This window comes from Polyodon spathula, chromosome 3 (genome assembly GCF_017654505.1).
Source record: "Polyodon spathula isolate WHYD16114869_AA chromosome 3, ASM1765450v1, whole genome shotgun sequence".
Classification (NCBI taxonomy): Eukaryota; Metazoa; Chordata; class Actinopteri; order Acipenseriformes; family Polyodontidae; genus Polyodon; species Polyodon spathula.
Genome location: NC_054536.1, coordinates 47,249,648 through 47,269,369, shown reverse-complemented (window position 1 = coordinate 47,269,369; position 19,722 = coordinate 47,249,648). Strand labels below are relative to the sequence as shown.

Sequence of the window (19,722 nt, the reverse complement as noted above, 5' to 3'; positions counted from 1 at the left end):
GTTTCAAGCTAAACATAAAACAATACATGGACAAGCAGCTGTTTCTGACAAAAGCACAGTGTAGTAGACAAAATACACGTCAAACAAGCCTGTCAAATTTGGGGTCAAGTTTTGGCTGGCAGCGGACCATACCCCTACCTGTGCAAAGATGAAACTCGTCCTGCTGGTCAGAGACTGGGTGGCAATGCGGTACCTAGGCTGATGTAACCGTGCTTAGGAAAAGGGATGAATGTTACCAATGACAATTTTTATTTCACTATAATTAGCAAAACAGTTGAAGAAAAAAAACACAGCCTGGTTGGAACAGTAAACAAAGCGAGAAGAGAGTTTCCACCATCTGCACAAAACTTAGTTCTCTGTGAAAACAATCACCGGTGTCCAGTTGCTGTATCTTACAATGTACTGGACATGGCAGCTGTCAATTTCTTTATTTTGTACAATGTACAGGGGAAAATAAAATTTTGATCAGAAAGCTGCAAAGCAGCAGGGAAACGCAGCTGAACCTGGATACAGTGCGCATCAAGTGACACATGCAACAGAAAACAATGACAGGTAACTAAACGCAATCAATCAATCAAATACTCTGGCTCACCACTTTCCCGGAATCAATGACTCTGAAAAAGACAGAGCCTTTCTCCTTTCTGTCTTTCAGTGGTATCCCTGCTTGCATAGTAGGCCGCTCTTTCTCATCTGTCTGTCGTGTGTGAGCGACTGCCTGTGCAGTCACCCTCGCGAGTGGTTGTCTATTTCCTTCTTGAGAGTGCACAGTTCCTCCATGGGGCGAACCTTGTAAACAAAGAGAGTGTGCTTTTCACTATCTAGTTCTACTGCAGTTTTCGTTGTCTGCTTCCAACTCGCCCGCCGCAGCTTTAGCCCTTGTGTCTCCCTGGTGTATGCTACGCGCTACCCATGTGTATGACATAAAAACATAAGAAAGTTTACAAACGAGAGGAGGCCATTTGGCCCATCTTGCTCGTTTGGTTGTTGGTAGCTTATTGATCCCAAAATCTCATCAAGCAACTTCTTGAAGGATCCCAGGGTGTCAGCTTCAACAACATTACTGGGGAGTTGATTCCAGACCCTCACAATTCTCTGTGTAAAAAGTGCCTCCTATTTTCTGTTCTGAATGCCCCTTTGTCTAATCTCCATTTGTGACCCCTGGTCCTTGTTTCTTTCTTCAGGCTGAAAAAGTCCCTTGGGTTGACACTGTCAATACCTTTTAGAATTTTGAATGCTTGAATTAGGTCGCCACGTAGTCTTCTTTGTTCAAGACTGAACAGATTCAATTCTTTTAGCCTGTCTGCATATGACATGCTTTTTAAACCCGGAATAATTCTGGTCGCTCTTCTTTGCACTCTTTCTAGAGCAGTGAACCGTGTGGTTAGGGTAAGCAAGGTTGCATAGCTGTCCTCTTGTGCTTCGGTACCGCGGTGCATGCATAGCCCTTGGTACTTTGTTATCTCGGTGCGCAAGGTGCTTGTTGCACATAGCACACGGTGCCCAGTGCTACAGCGTCAGTGCACAGTGCACATAGTGCTCTCGGTACTCGGTCCGCACAGTGCTTGGTGCCTACTGCTACAGCACTAGTGCACGGTACACGGTGCTGCACTGTACTTAGTGCATACAGTGCTAGTGCAAAAAGGCATGGTGCTGCACGGTACAGATGGTGCACACGGTGATCAATGCATGAACGAATGGTACATGGCTTACAGTACTGATGCGCACGGTGATAGTTGCTGACTGCTACACTAGCGTACGGGTATACGGTGCTGCATGGGTGTTCGGTGCCCTACGCTACAGCACTAGTGCATGAACACACGCCACCACACTATAATCACTGCTTGAGCGCTCGTTACAACCAGTGCTAGTGGTGTTCGGTGCACAGCCGATGCAGAACACCAAACAGATGTCAGGCAAGTAGGAGTTCCACCGCTTTACAGCGTGCAAGGCAAAGATCCCTCAGGAGAACAGACATACCCTCTGTGCACGGTGCTTGGGCGTCCAACATGCCACCTTATCCCTTGAGAGAGGTGGCTTGCAGCGTTTGTGTGGCTTTTCAGCCTTGGATAAGGGAGAATTGGATGGAGAGGACCACAAGGGTGAGCGCGGACCATCGGTGGCTTTTGGAGCCTCGGAGCCCTTCCTCCATGTACTGTCCCAGGACCCGCTGCTGGACATCCGCGACACGCAGGGCCCCCATAGTCACTGTCTATCTCCACAGGTGAGGGACATTATGGACCTCAAAGCAAGGATGGCCCAGGTCCTGGTGCTTTTGGCCAAACAGGCACCTACAGCCCCGGTCGCTGTCCCATTTCCATACCCCCCCTCCCCCAGGGGAGATCAGGTTTGGTGGGAAGAAGCATCCCAGCTGGTATAACAGGACACGCTTTTTATTGCGGCCTCTGGGGATGGTGCTTCCTTCTTCTCTAACATGCAGGTAGGAGGTGAGCTCAAACCCTCTGCTGAGGAAGAGCCTGCATTTGAGGTAACCTTGGAAGCCAGTGCTCCCCCATTGTCTAGCTCAGTTTCGGCACTGACTGGACACACTGCAGCTTTCCTGCAGGTCCACTGGAGAAACACCCCTATACCACTGCTCCTGTAAAGACACCCACTTGGCCACACTCTCTTGTCCTTAAAACATGACCACTGCTATTTTGCATCCAAAAAAAAATTTGTTTTATTTCTTGAAATGTTTTAGAAGAACACAAACAAACAAAAAGAGTGAGCAACGCGTTTCGACACTTAAACGGTCTTCATCAGGTCCACAGTGATTGGCAGGGATCCTAGGAATTCGTTTACTGCCGAATTATATGTAAAAATGCAGATTTTCTATGTTTTTGGAGATGTTTTAGTTTTACACTTTGGAAGGGTCAATGCAAGGCTTTGTTGTTTGTTTAATAATAACCAAATCAGTACACATACAATATATAAACATTAACACAGGCAACTTTGCTTTGAATTCAAGTAACCACATCTATGAAAATGAAACTGCTTCCGGCATTCAAGTTCAGTTTACTTCAGTATTCAGAGCTGTTCAAAAATGCCAAAAACAAAAAAAATCAACCCTAAAGATCGGGTCAACTAGTTTGGCAAGGACGAATTTCATGTTAATGGTAATATGCTCTTTTGTACTTCATAAGAACATAAGAAAATTTACAAACGAGAAGAGGCCATTCGACCGACCTTGCTCATTGTTAGTAGCTTATTGATCCAGGAATGTCATGAAGCAGCTGCTTGAAGGATCCCAGGGTGTCACAACCCTCACAATTCTCTGTGTAAAACTCATATTTTTTGTTCTGAATGCCCCTTTGTCTAATCTCCATTTGTGACCCCCGGTCGAAAAAGTCCCTTGGGCCAACATTGTCAATACCTTTTAGAATTCTGAATGATTGAATTACATAATCTTTTTTACATAATTACATAATCTTTTTTGTTCAAGACTGAATAGATTCAATTCCTTTAGCCTGTCTGCATATAATATGCCTTTTAAACCCGGAATAATTCTGGTTGCTCTTCATTGCACTCTTTCTAGAGCAGCAATATCCTTTCTGTAGTGAGGTGATCAGAACGGAACACAATATTCAAGATGAGGTCTTACTAATGCATTGTACAGTTTTAATATTACTTCCTTTGATTTAAATACAACACTTTTCACAATATATCTGAGCATCTTGTTGGCCTTTTTTTTCCAGCTTCCCCACATTGTCTAGATGAAGACATTGAGTCAACATAAACGCCAGGTCTTTTTCATAGATTCCTTGTTCAATTTCAGTATGCCCCATATGATATTTATAATGCACATTTTTATTGCCTGCGTGCAGTATCTTACACTTTTCTCTATTAAATGTCGTTTGCCATGTGTCTGCCCAGTTCTGAATCTTGTCTAGATCATTTTGAATGACCTTTGCTGCTGCACAGTGTTTGCCACTCCTCCTATTTTTGTGTCATCTGCAAATTTAACAAGTTTGCTTACTATACCAGAATCTAAATCATTAATGTAGATTAGGAATAGCAGAGGACCTAATACTGATCCCTGTGGTACACCGCTGGTTACCACACTCCATTCTGAGGTTTTTCCTCTAATCAGTACTTTCTGTTTTCTACATGTTAACCACTCCCTAATCCATGTACATGTGTTTCCTTGAATCCCAACTGCATTCAGTTTGAGAATTAATCTTTTGTGCGGGACTTTGTCAAAAGCTTTCTGGAAATCTAAATAAACCATGTCATATGCTTTGCAATTATCCATTATCGATGTTGCATCCTCAAAAAAATCAAGCAAGTTAGTTAGACACGATCTCCCTTTCCTAAAACCATGTTGACTGTCTCCCAGGACCCTGTTACCATATAGGTAATTTTCCATTTTGGATCTTATTATAGTTTGCATATAATAGAAGTCAGGCTTACTGGTCTGTAGTTACCTGGTTCAGTTTTGTTTCCCTTTTTGTGGATCGGTATTACGTTTGCAATTTTCCAGTCTGTCGGTACCACCCCTGTGTCAAGAGACTGCTGCATGATCTTGGTTAGCGGTTTGTAAATTACTTCTTTCATTTCTTTGAGTACTACTGGGAGGATCTCATCCGGCCCAGGGGATTTGTTTATTTTAAGAGCTCCTAGTCCCTTTAACACTTCTGCCTCAGTTATGCTAAAGTTATTTAAAACTGGATGACATGTGGGGCATGTTGTCAGTATCTTCCTTTGTAAAAACTTGTGAAAAGTAATCATTTAATATATTTGCTATTTTTTTTTCTTCATCTACGATTTTGCCATTTGTATCTCTTAAACATTTAATCTCCTCTTTGAATGTTCGCTTGCTGTTGTAATATTGGAAAAACATTTTGGAATTGGTTTTAGCTCCCTTAGCAATGTTCATTTCTATTTCTCTCTTGGCCTTTCTAACTTCCTTTTTGACTTGCGTTTGCAGTTCCGTGTACTCTTTCTGCGTACTTTCTTTTTGGTCCTTTTTTAATGCTCTGTAAAGTGCCTTTTTTCGCTGAATATTTTTTTTAATTGATCTATTAAACCATTTTGGCAATTTAGTTTTACATTTAGATTTGTCTACTTTAGGGATGTAATTGTTTTGCTCCTCTAGTACTACATTTTTGAAGAACAACCATCCTTCTTCTGTGGGTGTTTTCTCTATTTTACTGCAATCTACTTCTGTTAGTCTCTGTTTCATACCTTCATAGTTTGCTTTTCTAAAATTGTAAACCTTAGCTTTAGTCATTACTTCTGGGGTTTTAAAAAACACTTCAAATGAGACCATGTTGTGGTCTGAGTTTGCCAGTGGTTCTCTGACCTCTGATTTAGTTATTCTACCTTCGTTATTTGAAAAGACTAAATCAAGGCATGCCTCCCCTCTAGTGGGTGCCTTCACAAATTGTGTTAGGAAGCAGTCATTTGTCATTTCCACCATTTCTATTTCATCCTTCATGCTACCCACCGGGTTTTCCCATTTTATTTGGGGGAAGTTGAAATCCCCCATTAGTATGGCTTCTCCTTTGCTACACGCATTTCTAATGTCATTGTATAACAGATTATTGTGCTCACCGTCTGAATCTGGCAATCTATAGCATGCTCGTATTATTATGCCCTTTGAATTTTTGTCCGTTATTCTGACCCATATTGATTCGGCTTTATTTTCTTTGTCCAGGTTTAGCACCTGGGCTTCAAGACTGTTTCTTATGTATAGCATTACCCCTCCTCTTCTGTCCTGCCTGTCTTTCCTATACAGTGTATACCCACAAATATTATATTCGTCCCCATCACTCTGACAACCAAGTTTCTGTAACACCTATCACATCATAGTTACTTGTTAGTGCAGTAGCTTCAAGTTCTAACATTTTGTTTCTCATACTTCAAGCATTTAGACAAATACATTTAATGACTGTCTTACCTGAGTTGTTGCCCTTGTTTTGATGGTCTCCCTTTAGTTTTTTATTGCTTTATCCCCCCTTCCTTTCTAGTTTAAATGCTTCTGAACCTGCTCGAGGATCTTTTCTCCGATTAGATTGGTTCCCTTTAAGTGCAGTCCATCCCGCCTATAGTCCTTGTTGTAAAATATGGTCCAATATCTAAGATAGGTGAAGCCTTCCTGTGTCCACCACATTTTCAATCATGCGTTAAGATTAATTATTTCCAGCTGTCCGTATGCTCCTTTGCAAGGTGCCGGCAGTATTCCAGAAAATACCAGTTTTGGTGTTGTCTTTTAATTTCCTTCCTAGCTCTCTGAATTTGTTTTGCAGGGATATTGGTCTGTCTCTTCCAATGTTGTTTGTACCAATGTGGACAATTACTAGTGGGTTGTCTCCTGTTCGTTCTAGGAGCCTGTCCACATTCTCAGTGATGTGCTTGACCGAGGCTCCCGGAAGGCAGCACACTGTTGTAGTAAGGAGACCCCAACAAGTCCCCTTTCTTTTGCTGTCTGATTATCAAAATTTTGAAGGGTTATGACAATAACCTAATGTTTTTTTTTATTTTTTTAACACTAGAACCACCACATTTTTGAACTACCTAGAACTGCCACATGGGTCACTTTGAAAAATGAAAGACAAAACTACCAGATCCAACTCAAAAGTTGTATTCATAAACATCTAGGAGGCTGTGTGGTCCAAGGTTTAAAGAAACGTATCCACAATGAATATGCTTGGTGTCTAGCCAGTAGGCTTCACTGTTGCACGATGAGGAGAATAAGTCCTTGCCGGTTTCCCACCCCCCAACCCAGAAGCGTCAGAGTCAACGTGATGCCCCTCTCGGGGTTCCCAGCAAAGTTCGACCTCTTTGCACAGCCTGGACACAAACTAGCGCAGTCCAAGCTGTGTGACTCATCCTGCAATCCCTGCGGCAGTGCTTTAACTGGATGAGCCACTTGGGGACCCCTTAACCTAACGTTCTTGACCTTACTTCATTTGTGTTATTACTGTTTACCCTGATTACTTAAGCAGAACATTTCTGGACACTACATGTATGATCTATCTCCTGAAGAAAAAAATGAATTAAACGTTAATTTACTTTGTCACATTTTTAAACAAACAAAAAAATTATTTTGTATCCGAAATATAACTACGGTTGTTTCGGTATTGGTGATATCTACTTTCGTCATGGTGTACCGATTTCCTGCGACACCTCCTGCTGACTTCTCAAAATCACAACGCAGCACCTTGCTCTACACATTTCATGTCCTCATGCACCGCCCCCTGCTCCTTCTCGCGCCACTACCATTGCACTGCTATAGGCCACTCTTAATTTTGTTTCATGAATATTGACGAGCCAATCCAGAACGAGGCTAGTAAGATTAAAATCAAAACAGTTACGACGGCTAATTTTAGTTACAGCGATTGTGATCTATCTTTTGACCAGAATTACAATTTTAAACAGTGGGAACTTACATTAAAACTAAATTAAGAATTCTGGACAAAATCATGTTTAAGGTTGTACAGTATTACAAGGAGGCCTATGTACATGCGCTCAGTGGTGAGTTAATTTGCGATTTGTAACATCTGAGTGGCATACATTTCTTATACTTGGTTGCGTTTGTGTACGCAATACAATGTGAAAAGTATTTATATGCTATATAGTGCTCAAAATAACACATTTTGTTACCCCCTTCCCTCTCCTACATTGACATTTTTGTCAGAACATTTAAATCCAGTATAGGGTTGCCAGCTGGCTGGTTTATTAACTATTTTGCAGGTTCCGGGTGAAAAGATTTAATGTGCTGGGATGGATAAACCTACACTTTTTAAAAATGTTGCCTGTGTAACTTAAAGATTTAAAGCAATAATCAGCTATCATTAAGTCTATTCGATTCCCTACTTAAAACAGCGGAGAAAGTGACACTCACTTGAGAAGAATGTTTTAGGGATGACAAGCAATTAATGTGTGTAACTTTCTCCACTGTTTTCAAATGCAATATAATTCATCTTAATGCCGTTCTGGGTCCGGCTCATTCCAGCTTTTAGCCCACGTCAAATGTAAATATAAAACTTAGGCTTTTTTATGCCCATCATAATTAAAGGCTCATTACAACTTGTGACAGAACATCACTGGATGTTGCTCTGTCAAATGTGCACTTTTAATAACAATAAATAAACAAAACACTAGAAACACATTAACAAAATAACAGGCACATTGTCCAAAACGAAAGGTCTATTCAAAACATTTGCATATGCAAATAACACAGGACGGGATAGGACAGCACGAAACATAAAACACGCACCTCCACCTCGAACGCCAGCATCAACCCTAAATCAACCCTTTGAACACCTGTGATTACCCTATTTATACACCTTTGGCTTAATCAATCATTTAATCATTTACTGGCTCTAGCTACATTCCCATATGTTTTTGCATGTTTCGCCTTGCACACAGCTATAAAGTAAAACAATTTAGCTTGACTGCAGTTAAATGCTTTCTCTTAAGTTTAATTAAAAAAAGGTAGATCAAACAATGAACCTTATGCTTGATTGCAAAGTGTACAGTAAAGTATTTGTATATAAGATTAATGCTAGAGGGTGCAAAATGATTTAAACTCAAGCCAAGCAAAACATAAATAAATACATATTAAGAGAAAAAAAGATGGATCCGCCACGTCGCATGCAAGTACAGTACCAGTCAAAAGTCTGAGTACACCTGCTTGAAACCAGGTTTTTCATTATCTATGCTTTTAACTGTATAAACTTGTCTATAAACATTTAATAATTCATTATATGATGTGTACTTATATAAGCTGATAATCATAAGTGAATTGCATTCAAAAATTTAATTTTTAAATGAAAATGTAAATCTTGACAACTTCAATGTTCAAAGGTCACCAAAAGCATGGGGATTTCAGTCTGAAGTCCAAGTCAGTTAAAAGTCTGAAATGTGTATAACACGGTGTTAGAAAACTGGCCTAAGTATAACAGTGTCTTTGTTAGATGTTCTCTGAGTTTACTAGCATGTTACCTAATTAACCTTTTGTCGCCAATTATTGTTAACAGATGAGGGTCCATGATTACTATAAATAGTTAATATAGGCACAAGTTTGTCATTCCTGAATGTAAGGGAGCAGAAAATGGCAAAATACGCTCAGTTAAGCAAAGAAAAAAGACTAATTTCTTTAAGAAATGAAAGTCAATCTTCAATACAAATAGCAAGAACTTTGCAAGTGTCTGTAACTGCTGTGGCCAAGACCATCAAACAATTTGAAGAAACTGGCACTCATGAGGACTGAACAAGGTCAGGCAGGCCAAGGGTGACCTCAGAATCAGAGAACAAGTTCATTCGAGTCACAAGTCTGCAAAACCGGCGATTAACTGCCCCTGAAATACAAGCTGAAGAATAAGAGGATGAGACTTTCCTGGGCCAAAAAACACAGAAACTTGACATTTGAGGAGTGGAAGTCGGTCTTATGGACCGAGGAGTCAAAATTTGAAACATTTGGGTCCAACCGCAGAGAGGGTGAGCGCATGAGTTCTGCATGTGTGGTTGCCACTGTCAAGCATGGAGGAGGCAGTGTCATGGTCTGGGGTTGCTTTGCTGGTGTCAGAGTTGGTGATCTTTCCCCAAGTCCATGGCACCTCAAAGTTGTGCAAGAACTATCTGGCGAAGAAGGAAAGTGAAGGACAACTCAATCTAATGACCTGACCTGCCCAGTCTCCAGACCAAAATCCCACAGAACTTGTATGGGACAAACTGGACAGAAGAGTCAAAGCAAAGCTACCCACAAGTGCCCTACATCTCTGGGAAATGCTGCAGAAGAGCTGGGAAGACATGTTGGGTAAGTTCCTGCTGAAACTGAATGCCTCGTGTTTTTGAGGCTGTTATTAAGGCAAAGGGTGGTTATTTTGAGGAATCCAAGATTTAGAGAAAATTTTCAATTTTCTTGAACATTGCTTTGATACTCCTTGTGTTTTGTTTTGTATATTGCAACATGTGTTTTCATTTTCAAGTATTTACAGAAACGTATACGACGTAAAACATTGTCAATTATGAAAAAAACCTAGTTTCCAGCAAGTGTACTCAAACTTTTGACCGGTACTGTACGTGAAATATATCCGCCATATACCAAATTAACCCACATTTGGCGTGTGGGCGGGTGCTAATTTCGAAACCCTGTACACTTCCCCTGATGTTGTCCTGCATGCAGTTCCCCACCCAACAAACTGACGCATAGACATTGATCATGGCAGTGGAATTCACAGAGGTACACTGTGATGTTGGTGCCGCTTTTATGCATCTGTCTCCTACTAGACCTGCATATATATTTTGTTTAACATATTTTTTACTCCCACCTGTTATTATAAAGCTTCCTGTTGCGAAAGTTATGCAGAACAAAGCGAATACAGTATTTGGAAATTATATATCGGATTAATTATATTTTCCAATCTCTTAAAACAACTGAGTTCCTGAGCTGAACCTTACATACCTTACATTAAAATGCAGGAAATGTAACTTCTTAATCATTTGATATGTACAGTATACACCAGTAATCCTGCGCCCAAAGGAATTAATAAAAAGAAAATTCTAACAAGACAGTTGGTTAAAACCTTTTAATTAAAGGTAGCATACTACAGATAAATCAGGTCCAATGTTACAGTATGCTGTACAGTACATATACTAACATTATATTGGTAGAATGCACGTTTATGATAGATATACTTTATATAGTAAATTCTCTTTATGACCTTTCTATCCAGGAATTTACCTTGTCTGCTTCTTCTAATCTCATCAGGGGAGACAGGCCGCAGTTTCCTCTCAGCTTTGATCTCTTCCAGAATCCTCTCATGTAGACTTCTGGGACGCCAGGGAATGGGTTTCAGTTTCCTAGCAGTAACCTGAACACAACACAAAAGGTTAGGAAGCTCTGACACCTACATACATATCTACTGGTATTACAATTTTTTTTTTCATGGTATTTCATGGTTAGTGCTAGAGACAGGGCTGCTATGTGAAAGATAATGATTGTGAGTAGATCCATGAAAGCTAAACCCATCACACATTTTCATTAAATTATACAAACTATATAAACTCTCAATACTAATTCAAAATTAAACAGCTCGCTCTTTTCCAGAATAATATGTAAACATAGTGAGTTACTGACTGGATAAAGTCCCAGCCTTTAATTTGGCCTTATAATTACACTCGAGGTGTTTCAATGCAACACCCAAGCCTCAAATGCAAATCCAACTTTAATACGCACACACCAATGTGGAATCTTGCACTTACTGGATTCAATGGGGGCCGAGATCGTATGAAGTCCAGAATAATTTCATGTGCACTCTTTTTTAACTTGGGAGGGATATCTCGATTGACCTGCAATTGAGATATGACAAATAACACTCTCTTACCTGTAGCCTTCTTCGACAATGTTCAGTTAACCAACACATTGTTAAAAACTATGAAAATACAAACAGAAACATGCAATTGTCTGAAACACTAGCAATATTATGATTACTATAATAATAATAACAAAACTCTCCTTACATATGGTTAATTCAGTTAATAAACTTTGTTCCATATTTATATTTCAGTGAATATCACTTATTTGAATTAAAAACCCTAAACCCTCTGTAATAGAAATTTACAAAGGGCATTTGTAGGACTGTGCCAAATAATACTTCTTTTTAATTGCATATTCTAGCGATTTATAAATTGAATAAATGATTGTTTGGATAAAGTGCAGTAATTTATTTTTTCTTTAACTTTTTTATATCAATTTATAAAACCAGCTATGTCAAACAGTAAAATTGCAAGAATCATTTTTATATTCTTACTTGTATATAGATATTAATGTGATTAGCTTTTGTCCAACAATGATGATGAAGCACTAGGGCACGACAGGGGATGGGTTGATATAACCACACACAAAAGATGTTACACATCACGTCAACCCATCCTCTGCAGTGCCTTAATGTTATTATAAAACAATGACAAAACTATCAGATTTATTTACATTTTAAATTGACACAGCAAAAAAAAAAAAATTCCAACAGTAAATACATTACACACTAGAAAATAGTTCCAGTGAAAAGCGAAAAACATTTGTTTAAGAGTGTGTATTAAGTAAATTATTTCTGTATATCAATTATATTAATCTACCATATTACATGCTAACTTACTATTTCATTAATTGATATACATAATAAAATATATAAATAAATTGAATGAAACTTTATAGATCAGTGATTTTTAATAAAGGTTCATTTGAACATTGCCAGATACTGATGACTGTTGTACTTCCAGAAGGGACGCTGCTACAGGTGAAAACAGCAGGTCAGACCTTCTCCAGGTCTGGCAGAATAGTGTGTTATTTTGTCTTGGTCAAGTTCAAATTGATTCAATTCTGGTTCCATTATTTTACTGTGCAGTTTTTCTTTTAAAGAAATTAATTATTGGTATTTTGTCTGGTTCAGGAAATTCATGTTCATACCATTCTTCAGTAGTTTTTCCGTAAAAAAAATCAACATTTATTCCCTTTCAATTTGAAGATGACCACCAACAACATTATGTATGGCATATGCCTGCCCGTTGGGTAGGTAATTACTGAGCTCTCTATACCAAAGCTGATGATAGGCCCCTTCCTGGGATGACGATGACGGATTAAAGCCATCATCCTGAGGAAGTAATTTCCCTTTTTCCTTCTCAAGACAGTACTGTAAGACCTGTGTTTACCTGAGTGTGTTGACAGAAAAGAGCTTCTTGAGTCATACTGTATTTCCCTTGCATTCGTGCTGAAAGCTCACTCTTTCTTATCTGTCTGCGTAATGCGAGTGACTGCCTTTACAATCACCCTCACAAGTGGTTGTCTATTTCCTTCTTGAGAGAGCACAGTACCTCCATGAGGCCAAGCCTTGCTGCATTCCTGCTATTGAGAGACTCCTCCAGTCTTGCTCTCCTCCACGAGGCTAGGCCTTGCTGCATCCCCGCTGTCGAGTAGACCTCTCTGGCTGCTCTCCCCTATCTATTTCTACCATGGTTTTCACTGTCCGCATCCAACTTTCCGCCACGGCCTAGTGTCTCCCTTGGGTATGCTATGCGCTGACCAGGTGTGTGACAGTTAGGGTAGGCACAGTTGCAACGCTGGCCCCCGGTGCTTTGGTACCACGGCGCACGCATAGCCCTTGGTACTTGGGTATGCAAGGTGGGTCTACTTCACATACGCTTCATACAAGTTTGGCTCAAAGCATTCCACCTAAATCCCAAGTGCGACAGACACCGTCTGCTAACTGTGTCTCACGTGTGCTCGGCAGCCCTACCTCTCACCTGCATGAAGGAGTACATATGGGAGTGGTCTTCAACCACCAAGTGGTGACGACAGATGCCTCCAACTTGGGTTGGGGGACAGTCTGGGAAGACAAAGAAGTTTGTGGATCCTGGTCAGACCGCTTGATGTCCCTGCACATAAAGAAGCTAGAGCTCTGGTCTCCCTTGCTCTCTGCCATTTCCTCCTAGTGCTAAGAGGTAAGCATGTGTTGGTCCAAAAGGACAACACAACAGTGATGGTGTATGTCAACCACAAGGGTGACCTACGGTCCCCGGGGTTGCATCATATTGCCTTAAGTCATTTGATGTGGGCTCAGAGGAACTTGTCTTTGTGGGTGACGCACATTCTCGAAGCGGTAAACTGGGCAATGGACCTCCTCTCGAGGGTGGGTCCCCTTCTGTCAGAGTAGCAACTCCACCCTTAGGTAGTGGAGCGCATTTGGGAACGATTCAGTAGGGCGCAGGTCGATATCTTCGCCTCAGCGGAGATAACACACTGCCCCCTGTGGTACTCCTTCCACCGCTAGGTGGTCCACTGGGCATTGATGCCCTAGCACATGAATGGCCCAAACCGTTTTTGTACGCTTTCCCCGTCTATACCACTGCTCCCCGCCTTTCTGAAAGGTCCGACTAGTAAAAAAAAAAAAAAAAAAAAAAAAAAAAAAAAAGAGGATTACAAAATCTAATTCGTGTGGCAATCTATAGATGTGAGGTGCCAGAAGGTAACCTTCGTTTTAGAACTTGCTCAAGAAACTAGTGTATGACCGGCCATAAAGATTTACACAATATTTATTTTTGGAGAGGTTTGGGCCTAGCTTTGTAAAAACTCATGTAGAATCTGATCCCTTTATTCAATCAGTTTCAATTTTTATTCAGTATAGTAGACATGCTGGGGAAGCACTGGAAAAAAACTCTGGCTCTTTTCATGAGCTACATTGTGAAAAAATGACGATAGAATATAAACAAATGAAAAGCGTTTCACGTTTATGTTTTTTTTTTTTTTGATATATCTCCTTCCAGTGTGGTACTGAGTAAGACTTATATCAAATCTGATGTTTTAGTCCTAATGGCCAGGGGGTTACCTTGAATTCAAGCCCTGAACCATGCCTGTGCTGTCTATACTTTGGAAGATAATGTGATTTATTTAAGGCCACAGCCCTCCAGGCAGAAATTGCCTGTGGGGGGCTAGGGGTTTAACAGGTTAAAGTTTCTGCAAGAACTGTTTGATGCTGGTAAGTCACCTTCCACTTTGAATGTGTATTTAGCGGCTATTTCTGCATACCATGCCCGCCGTAGATTCAGTGTCTCTGCGTGCACATTTCTTGGCTACCCAATTTCCTAAAGGCACTCGGTGATTACTGGACGCTCTCATGAAGGCCCTGTTTGAGTCCATACACTCCATAAGGTTGAAGTATCTGTCTATGAAGACAGCCTTCCTGGTGGCTATCACCTCCGCTAAGTGGGTCAGCAGGTGCTGTCCATGCACAGCTCCTGCATGCGTATTTGGAAGGTTGGCAGCAGGGTGTCTCTGCGCACCAGCCCTGCTTTCCTCCCCAAAGTGATCACAGCCTTCCACATTAATCAGTCTGTGAAACTGGAGTCCTTCCATCCACATCTGTTTGCTTCAATGCAGAATGAGAGATTGAATTTCCCCTGCCCAGTGCGGGCATTGTGATGCTACATGGATAGGACAAGAGCTCTGTGTCAGTCTGACCAGCTCTTTGTCTGTCACGGGACACAGACCCTAGGACAGCCTATCTCAAGGTGGACATAGAGACTGTGGACACAGTCTCGACTGCGTATGATGATGCTGGCTTGCCCCCACATGGGAGGGTAGCCGCACACTCCACTAGAGGGTTGGCTAAAACTTGGGCCCGATATTTGTACTGCGGCTAGCGCCTTAATGTGGTAGATCCTGCCCTGCCTTCATTAGGCACAAGGGTCCTTGAGGGTGTAAGCTCACACCGCTAACCCTTGGGTTACTTGGTTCTGATGCATTAACTCATACGCTGCCGTTCCTTCTCTCTTGTGATGGCTCTCATATACATTATCCCATACATAATGTCGTTGTTTTCGATGAAAGGGAACATTGGGTTGCTTACCGTAACCCTGGTTTCCTGAAAGAGAAGACAACCACCAACCACAAGGTCGCATCGTTCACCCTCACAGGTTTGAGGGAAAAAGAGAAATTGCTTCCTCAGGATAACTGTTTTAATTCCTCGGTGGGCGGGATGACTATGTCATCCCAGGAAGGGGTCTATCGACAGCTCTGTTATAGAGAGCTCAGGAATGACCTATCCAATGGGCAGGAATATCCCAAGCATAATGTCGTTGGTGGTCACCTTTTCTCGAAGGAGTATATTCAATCTTCTGCTGTGTTTTAATTCGTATTTATCCCATTTCGTTCTGTTAAAGCTCAGATTAAGATTATTTCCCGAGTCTTCTCGGGGGACCCCGTTACTCGGTTGGGACACCCAAAACTACCTAGGGGGTTTCTATCAAAGGAACAGTTCGACGTTGTCTTAGTCGTACTGTGTTGTCCACCCACCCAACACACATTCAGGGAACCAGGGTTACGGTAAGCAACCCAACAATTCTTTGTCTGACATTTTAGTGCTTAGTGGGATCTTGACACTTCGTAGGTTTTTGTGACTTCATAGACATACCCTCAAGTCCTTCCGGGTTCTTTTTCATTAAGCCACCTAATCCAATTCGTCGGCTGCTTGTTACATCGTTTTCCTTCGGGGCCGATTTGTTAACCAAATGAACAACTTCCTTATAACCCTAAATGCAGTTTCTTGAAGGCCAAGCAATCCAGGGTAAGGCAAGCCCTCACAGGTCGGCGAGGGAGCTTTACTAGATTATGTCGCTCCCCCGTAAGTTTAGCATATAATAATCCCATCAAGAGCTTCTTGAAGGGTGCAGTACCTTCAACTTTTTGTTTCCAGACTCTTATTAAAGGTCTCATGTATTGAATGCCCCTTTCTGCAATCACCACTTGTCAAGATCTGGTCCTTGAATGACCTTTTCTGGCTGTCAAAAGTGTTTAGATTTTGGAATGTGCATTATCGCCACATTTCTTTGCGTCCAAAGCTGCCAGAATCATGGACATGTAAGCCCGGATCCCTTTGGTCGCTTTGGCACTATTTCTAGAGCAGCAATCCTTTTTTATAGAGGTGACCAGAACTCACACAATATTCAAGATGAGGTCTTACAAGTGCATTGTACATTTTAACATTACTTCCCTTGATTTAAATTCAACACTTTTCACTATATAACGAATGCATCTTGTTGTCCATTTTTATAGATTAACCACATTGTCTAGATAGACATTCTGAGTCAAAAAACTCCTAGGTCTTTTTCAAAATCTAATCCAATTTCAATATCTCCCATATGCTATTTATAATATCCATTTTTATTTCATGTATGCAGTACCTTACACTTTTCTCTATTAAATGTCATTTGCCATGTATCCTGCCCAGATCTGAATCTTGTCTAGATCCTTTTGAATGACCTGTGCTGCTTGCACAGTGTTTGCCACTCCTGGTACTTTTGTGTCGTCTGCAAATTTTGAATTTTGCTTACTATACCGGAATCTAAATCATTAATGTAGATTCAATAGCTTATACTGGTCCCTGTGGTACACCACTGGTTGCACACTCCATTCTGAGGTTTTTACTCTGTCAGTACTTTCTGTTTGCTACCCCCAGTACACGCACTTCCTTGAATCCCTGAACTGCGTTCAGTTTTTTAATTAATCTTTTGTTTGTAAAAAGCTTTCAAATCTAATTATTGCAGCCATCTCCTCCAATTCGCGGCTGCCACATCGTTTTCCTTTCGGGGCCGATTTGTTGCTAGTTTTGTTTCCCTTTTTGTGGTTCGGTAACGTTTGGAATTTTCCAGTCTGTCGGTACCACCCCTGTACCGAAGCGTCGTAAAACTAGATAGGAACCTAAATGACTATTTTTTTTTCTTCCTCTAAGATTTCCTTAATGTTCTCTTGCTGTAACCCTAGGAATGAAGTGTCAGGCCAAACAAATCCAGGGTAGTTTCTGTTCCCCTTACTTAGCACCCTCACAGGTCGGGAGGGAGATTACTTACCACCAAATGAGACCATTGTGGTCTGAGTTTGCCAATGGTTCTCTGACCTCTTTTTAGTTATTCTGTCATTTGGAAAAACATTTCAATTTCGTCTGTTGAGCTCCCTACCAAGTTTTCCCATTTTATATGGGGGAAGTTGAAATCCCCCATTAGTTGGCTTCTGTTTGCTAAACGCAATTCTAATGTCATTGTGTAACTAAACCCACCTTTTTAATCTGGCTCTATAAAGTTCCTTTTATCCCTTTGATATAATTCGTCTACTTTAGGGATATAATTGTTTTGCTCCTCTATTACTACATTTTTGAATTACCTCATATAAGTTAGAAGACGACACAGAATTATTTTTCCCACTCGTCTGAATCTGGCGGTCTATATAGCATGCTCCTATTATTATGCCCCTTGAATTTTTGTCTGTTATTCTGACCCAGATTGATTCTGTTTTATTTTCTTTGTCAAGGTTTAACAACTGGGCTTCAAGACTATTTCTTATGTATAGCCCGCGCTATAAGAATAAAAGTAGGGTAAAGCAAGACAAATTCGAGTCATAATTCTAATAAAGGTCTCAGAAGAGGCCCTGGTGGCAAGTGAGGCAGAACCCTGTGGGTTTTGATGGATCCCAAAGATAGTTTCTTTCCAAAGCTGCAACAGAATCATGGCAATGACACAGACAGGTTGGGTGAGGGTGTGACACGTCTGAGTGGTCGGGAGGCGGGTCTTGGGGAATGATCGACCAATAAAAATGACTCTTTGCTTTTCCTTCAGTCTTGCCCTTATAGGAGAAATGATAGTGAGAACTTGGTTCGTAACCCTGGATTAAACAGACCAGAAATGCCAGTGTCTGGAATGAGAAAAGGGACAAGCAAGCCTGGCGGAGGAAGCCAACCACCATAAAGAATTATTTACATACCCGAGTACGACATTAGCAGTTTAGTTCGGGAAGTCTGGACAACCCCATGAGTGACAGTGAGGGAATAGCATAACCGAAGCCCGAGCCGCAGTGGATAGCCAAGGCTGTGGGATGCTGCAAGAAGCAGCACCTTTTGTTTGTAGTTTTGTTATAGTGTTCTATTTTCCTTTTTCCTTTCGCCTTCTGTATTCAATATTACTTTCAGCGCCTGCGTGTGCACCATAAATTGCCTGACGAAAGAAACTTACCATTGTTGGTATTGTTCAGCAAGCTGCCATGGAAATGAACAATCTCAGACTTGTTTTTTCTGTTTAGTTGGTTGGAAAGAAACTGTTAGGCCAGTGAGTTTGAGCATAGTATTGATCTATTTTACATATTTCTCAATATCTTATTTTTGTAATCCCTGTATTCATCTTTCTTATTTTACAATGTTATATTAGATCTAATTTCATTTTTCTACCATCCCCAAAAAAACTTTTATTCAGCATTGTATATTTCATCAGATTTTTTTTTCCTGTTCATTGATTGCTTTCTTTTTTTTTTTTAAATAACAATGTTGGTTATAATTTATTGGATTTTTTTTTTAGGTTATATATTTTTTTCACCTCTCGACATTTCTCTCTACAATTTGACAATCAGTATTTTTAATGGCATGAAGTAATTAGATTTCTCTGCAGTCAGATTCCACAGAATTGGATTTTCGCAATCGGAATACAGAGTTTACATGGCAATGCGATAGTTATCTCGGTATACATGGCGTTGATTTAATCGGATTTCCCTACTAATAAATTGGTGAATTGAGATAATTTGTCAAGGCACCAACTAGAGGGGAGGCATGCCTTGATTTAGTCTTTTCAAATAACAGACAGAATAACTAAAACAGAGGTCAGAGAACCATTGGTAAACTCAAACCACAACATGGTCTCATTTGAAGTGATTTTTAAATCCCAAAAAGTAAATGTTTAAAACTCAGGTTTACAATTTTAGAAAGGCAAACTATGAAGGTATGAAACAGAGACTAACAGAAGTAGACTGGAGTAAAATAGAGAAAACATCCAAAGAAAATGGATGGCTGTTTTTTTTTTTTAAATGAAGTACAAGTGGCTGTGGCAATGTTGCCTGCCCCTGTGTGTATTTCAGTGTTATATGTTGCGTGTTAATGTTGGTGTACTGTCATTGGTACACGGGATATAAATGGGTCTGTGGAACACAAGTTGTTTAAAATGTATATTTGTATTTAGGCACGAGGATTGCACAGCACTTCACGTGCAGGTAAATAACATGCGAGCACGGGGAATTGCACTTTATTCATTCACGTGCAGTTGTACCACGACTCCAATTGAATGACTGATTAACAATCGAGTCTCAATGTAGCTGCATAAAAGCAGTATGTTTTCACTCACTCGGGGTTGTGTGTTCGGTGAGTGGAGAACGGGTGTGGAGAGGAGAAAGTAAAAACAAAAGTAAAT

At 40.7% G+C, this 19,722-nt stretch overlaps 1 protein-coding gene across 1 annotated transcript in view; it reads right to left on the bottom strand.

Annotated features, from left to right (window-relative positions):
- The window catches only part of spire1a (spire-type actin nucleation factor 1a), a 245,118-nt gene that overhangs the window by 126,376 nt on the left and 99,020 nt on the right, over positions 1-19,722 (bottom strand). Inside the window, exons 8-9 of the mRNA XM_041241878.1 lie at positions 11,209-11,350; positions 10,688-10,817 (exon numbers count right to left, since the gene is read on the bottom strand). Coding sequence (XP_041097812.1) covers positions 10,688-10,817; positions 11,209-11,350 — 272 coding nt within the window. The remainder of the gene's footprint in view (positions 1-10,687; positions 10,818-11,208; positions 11,351-19,722) is intronic.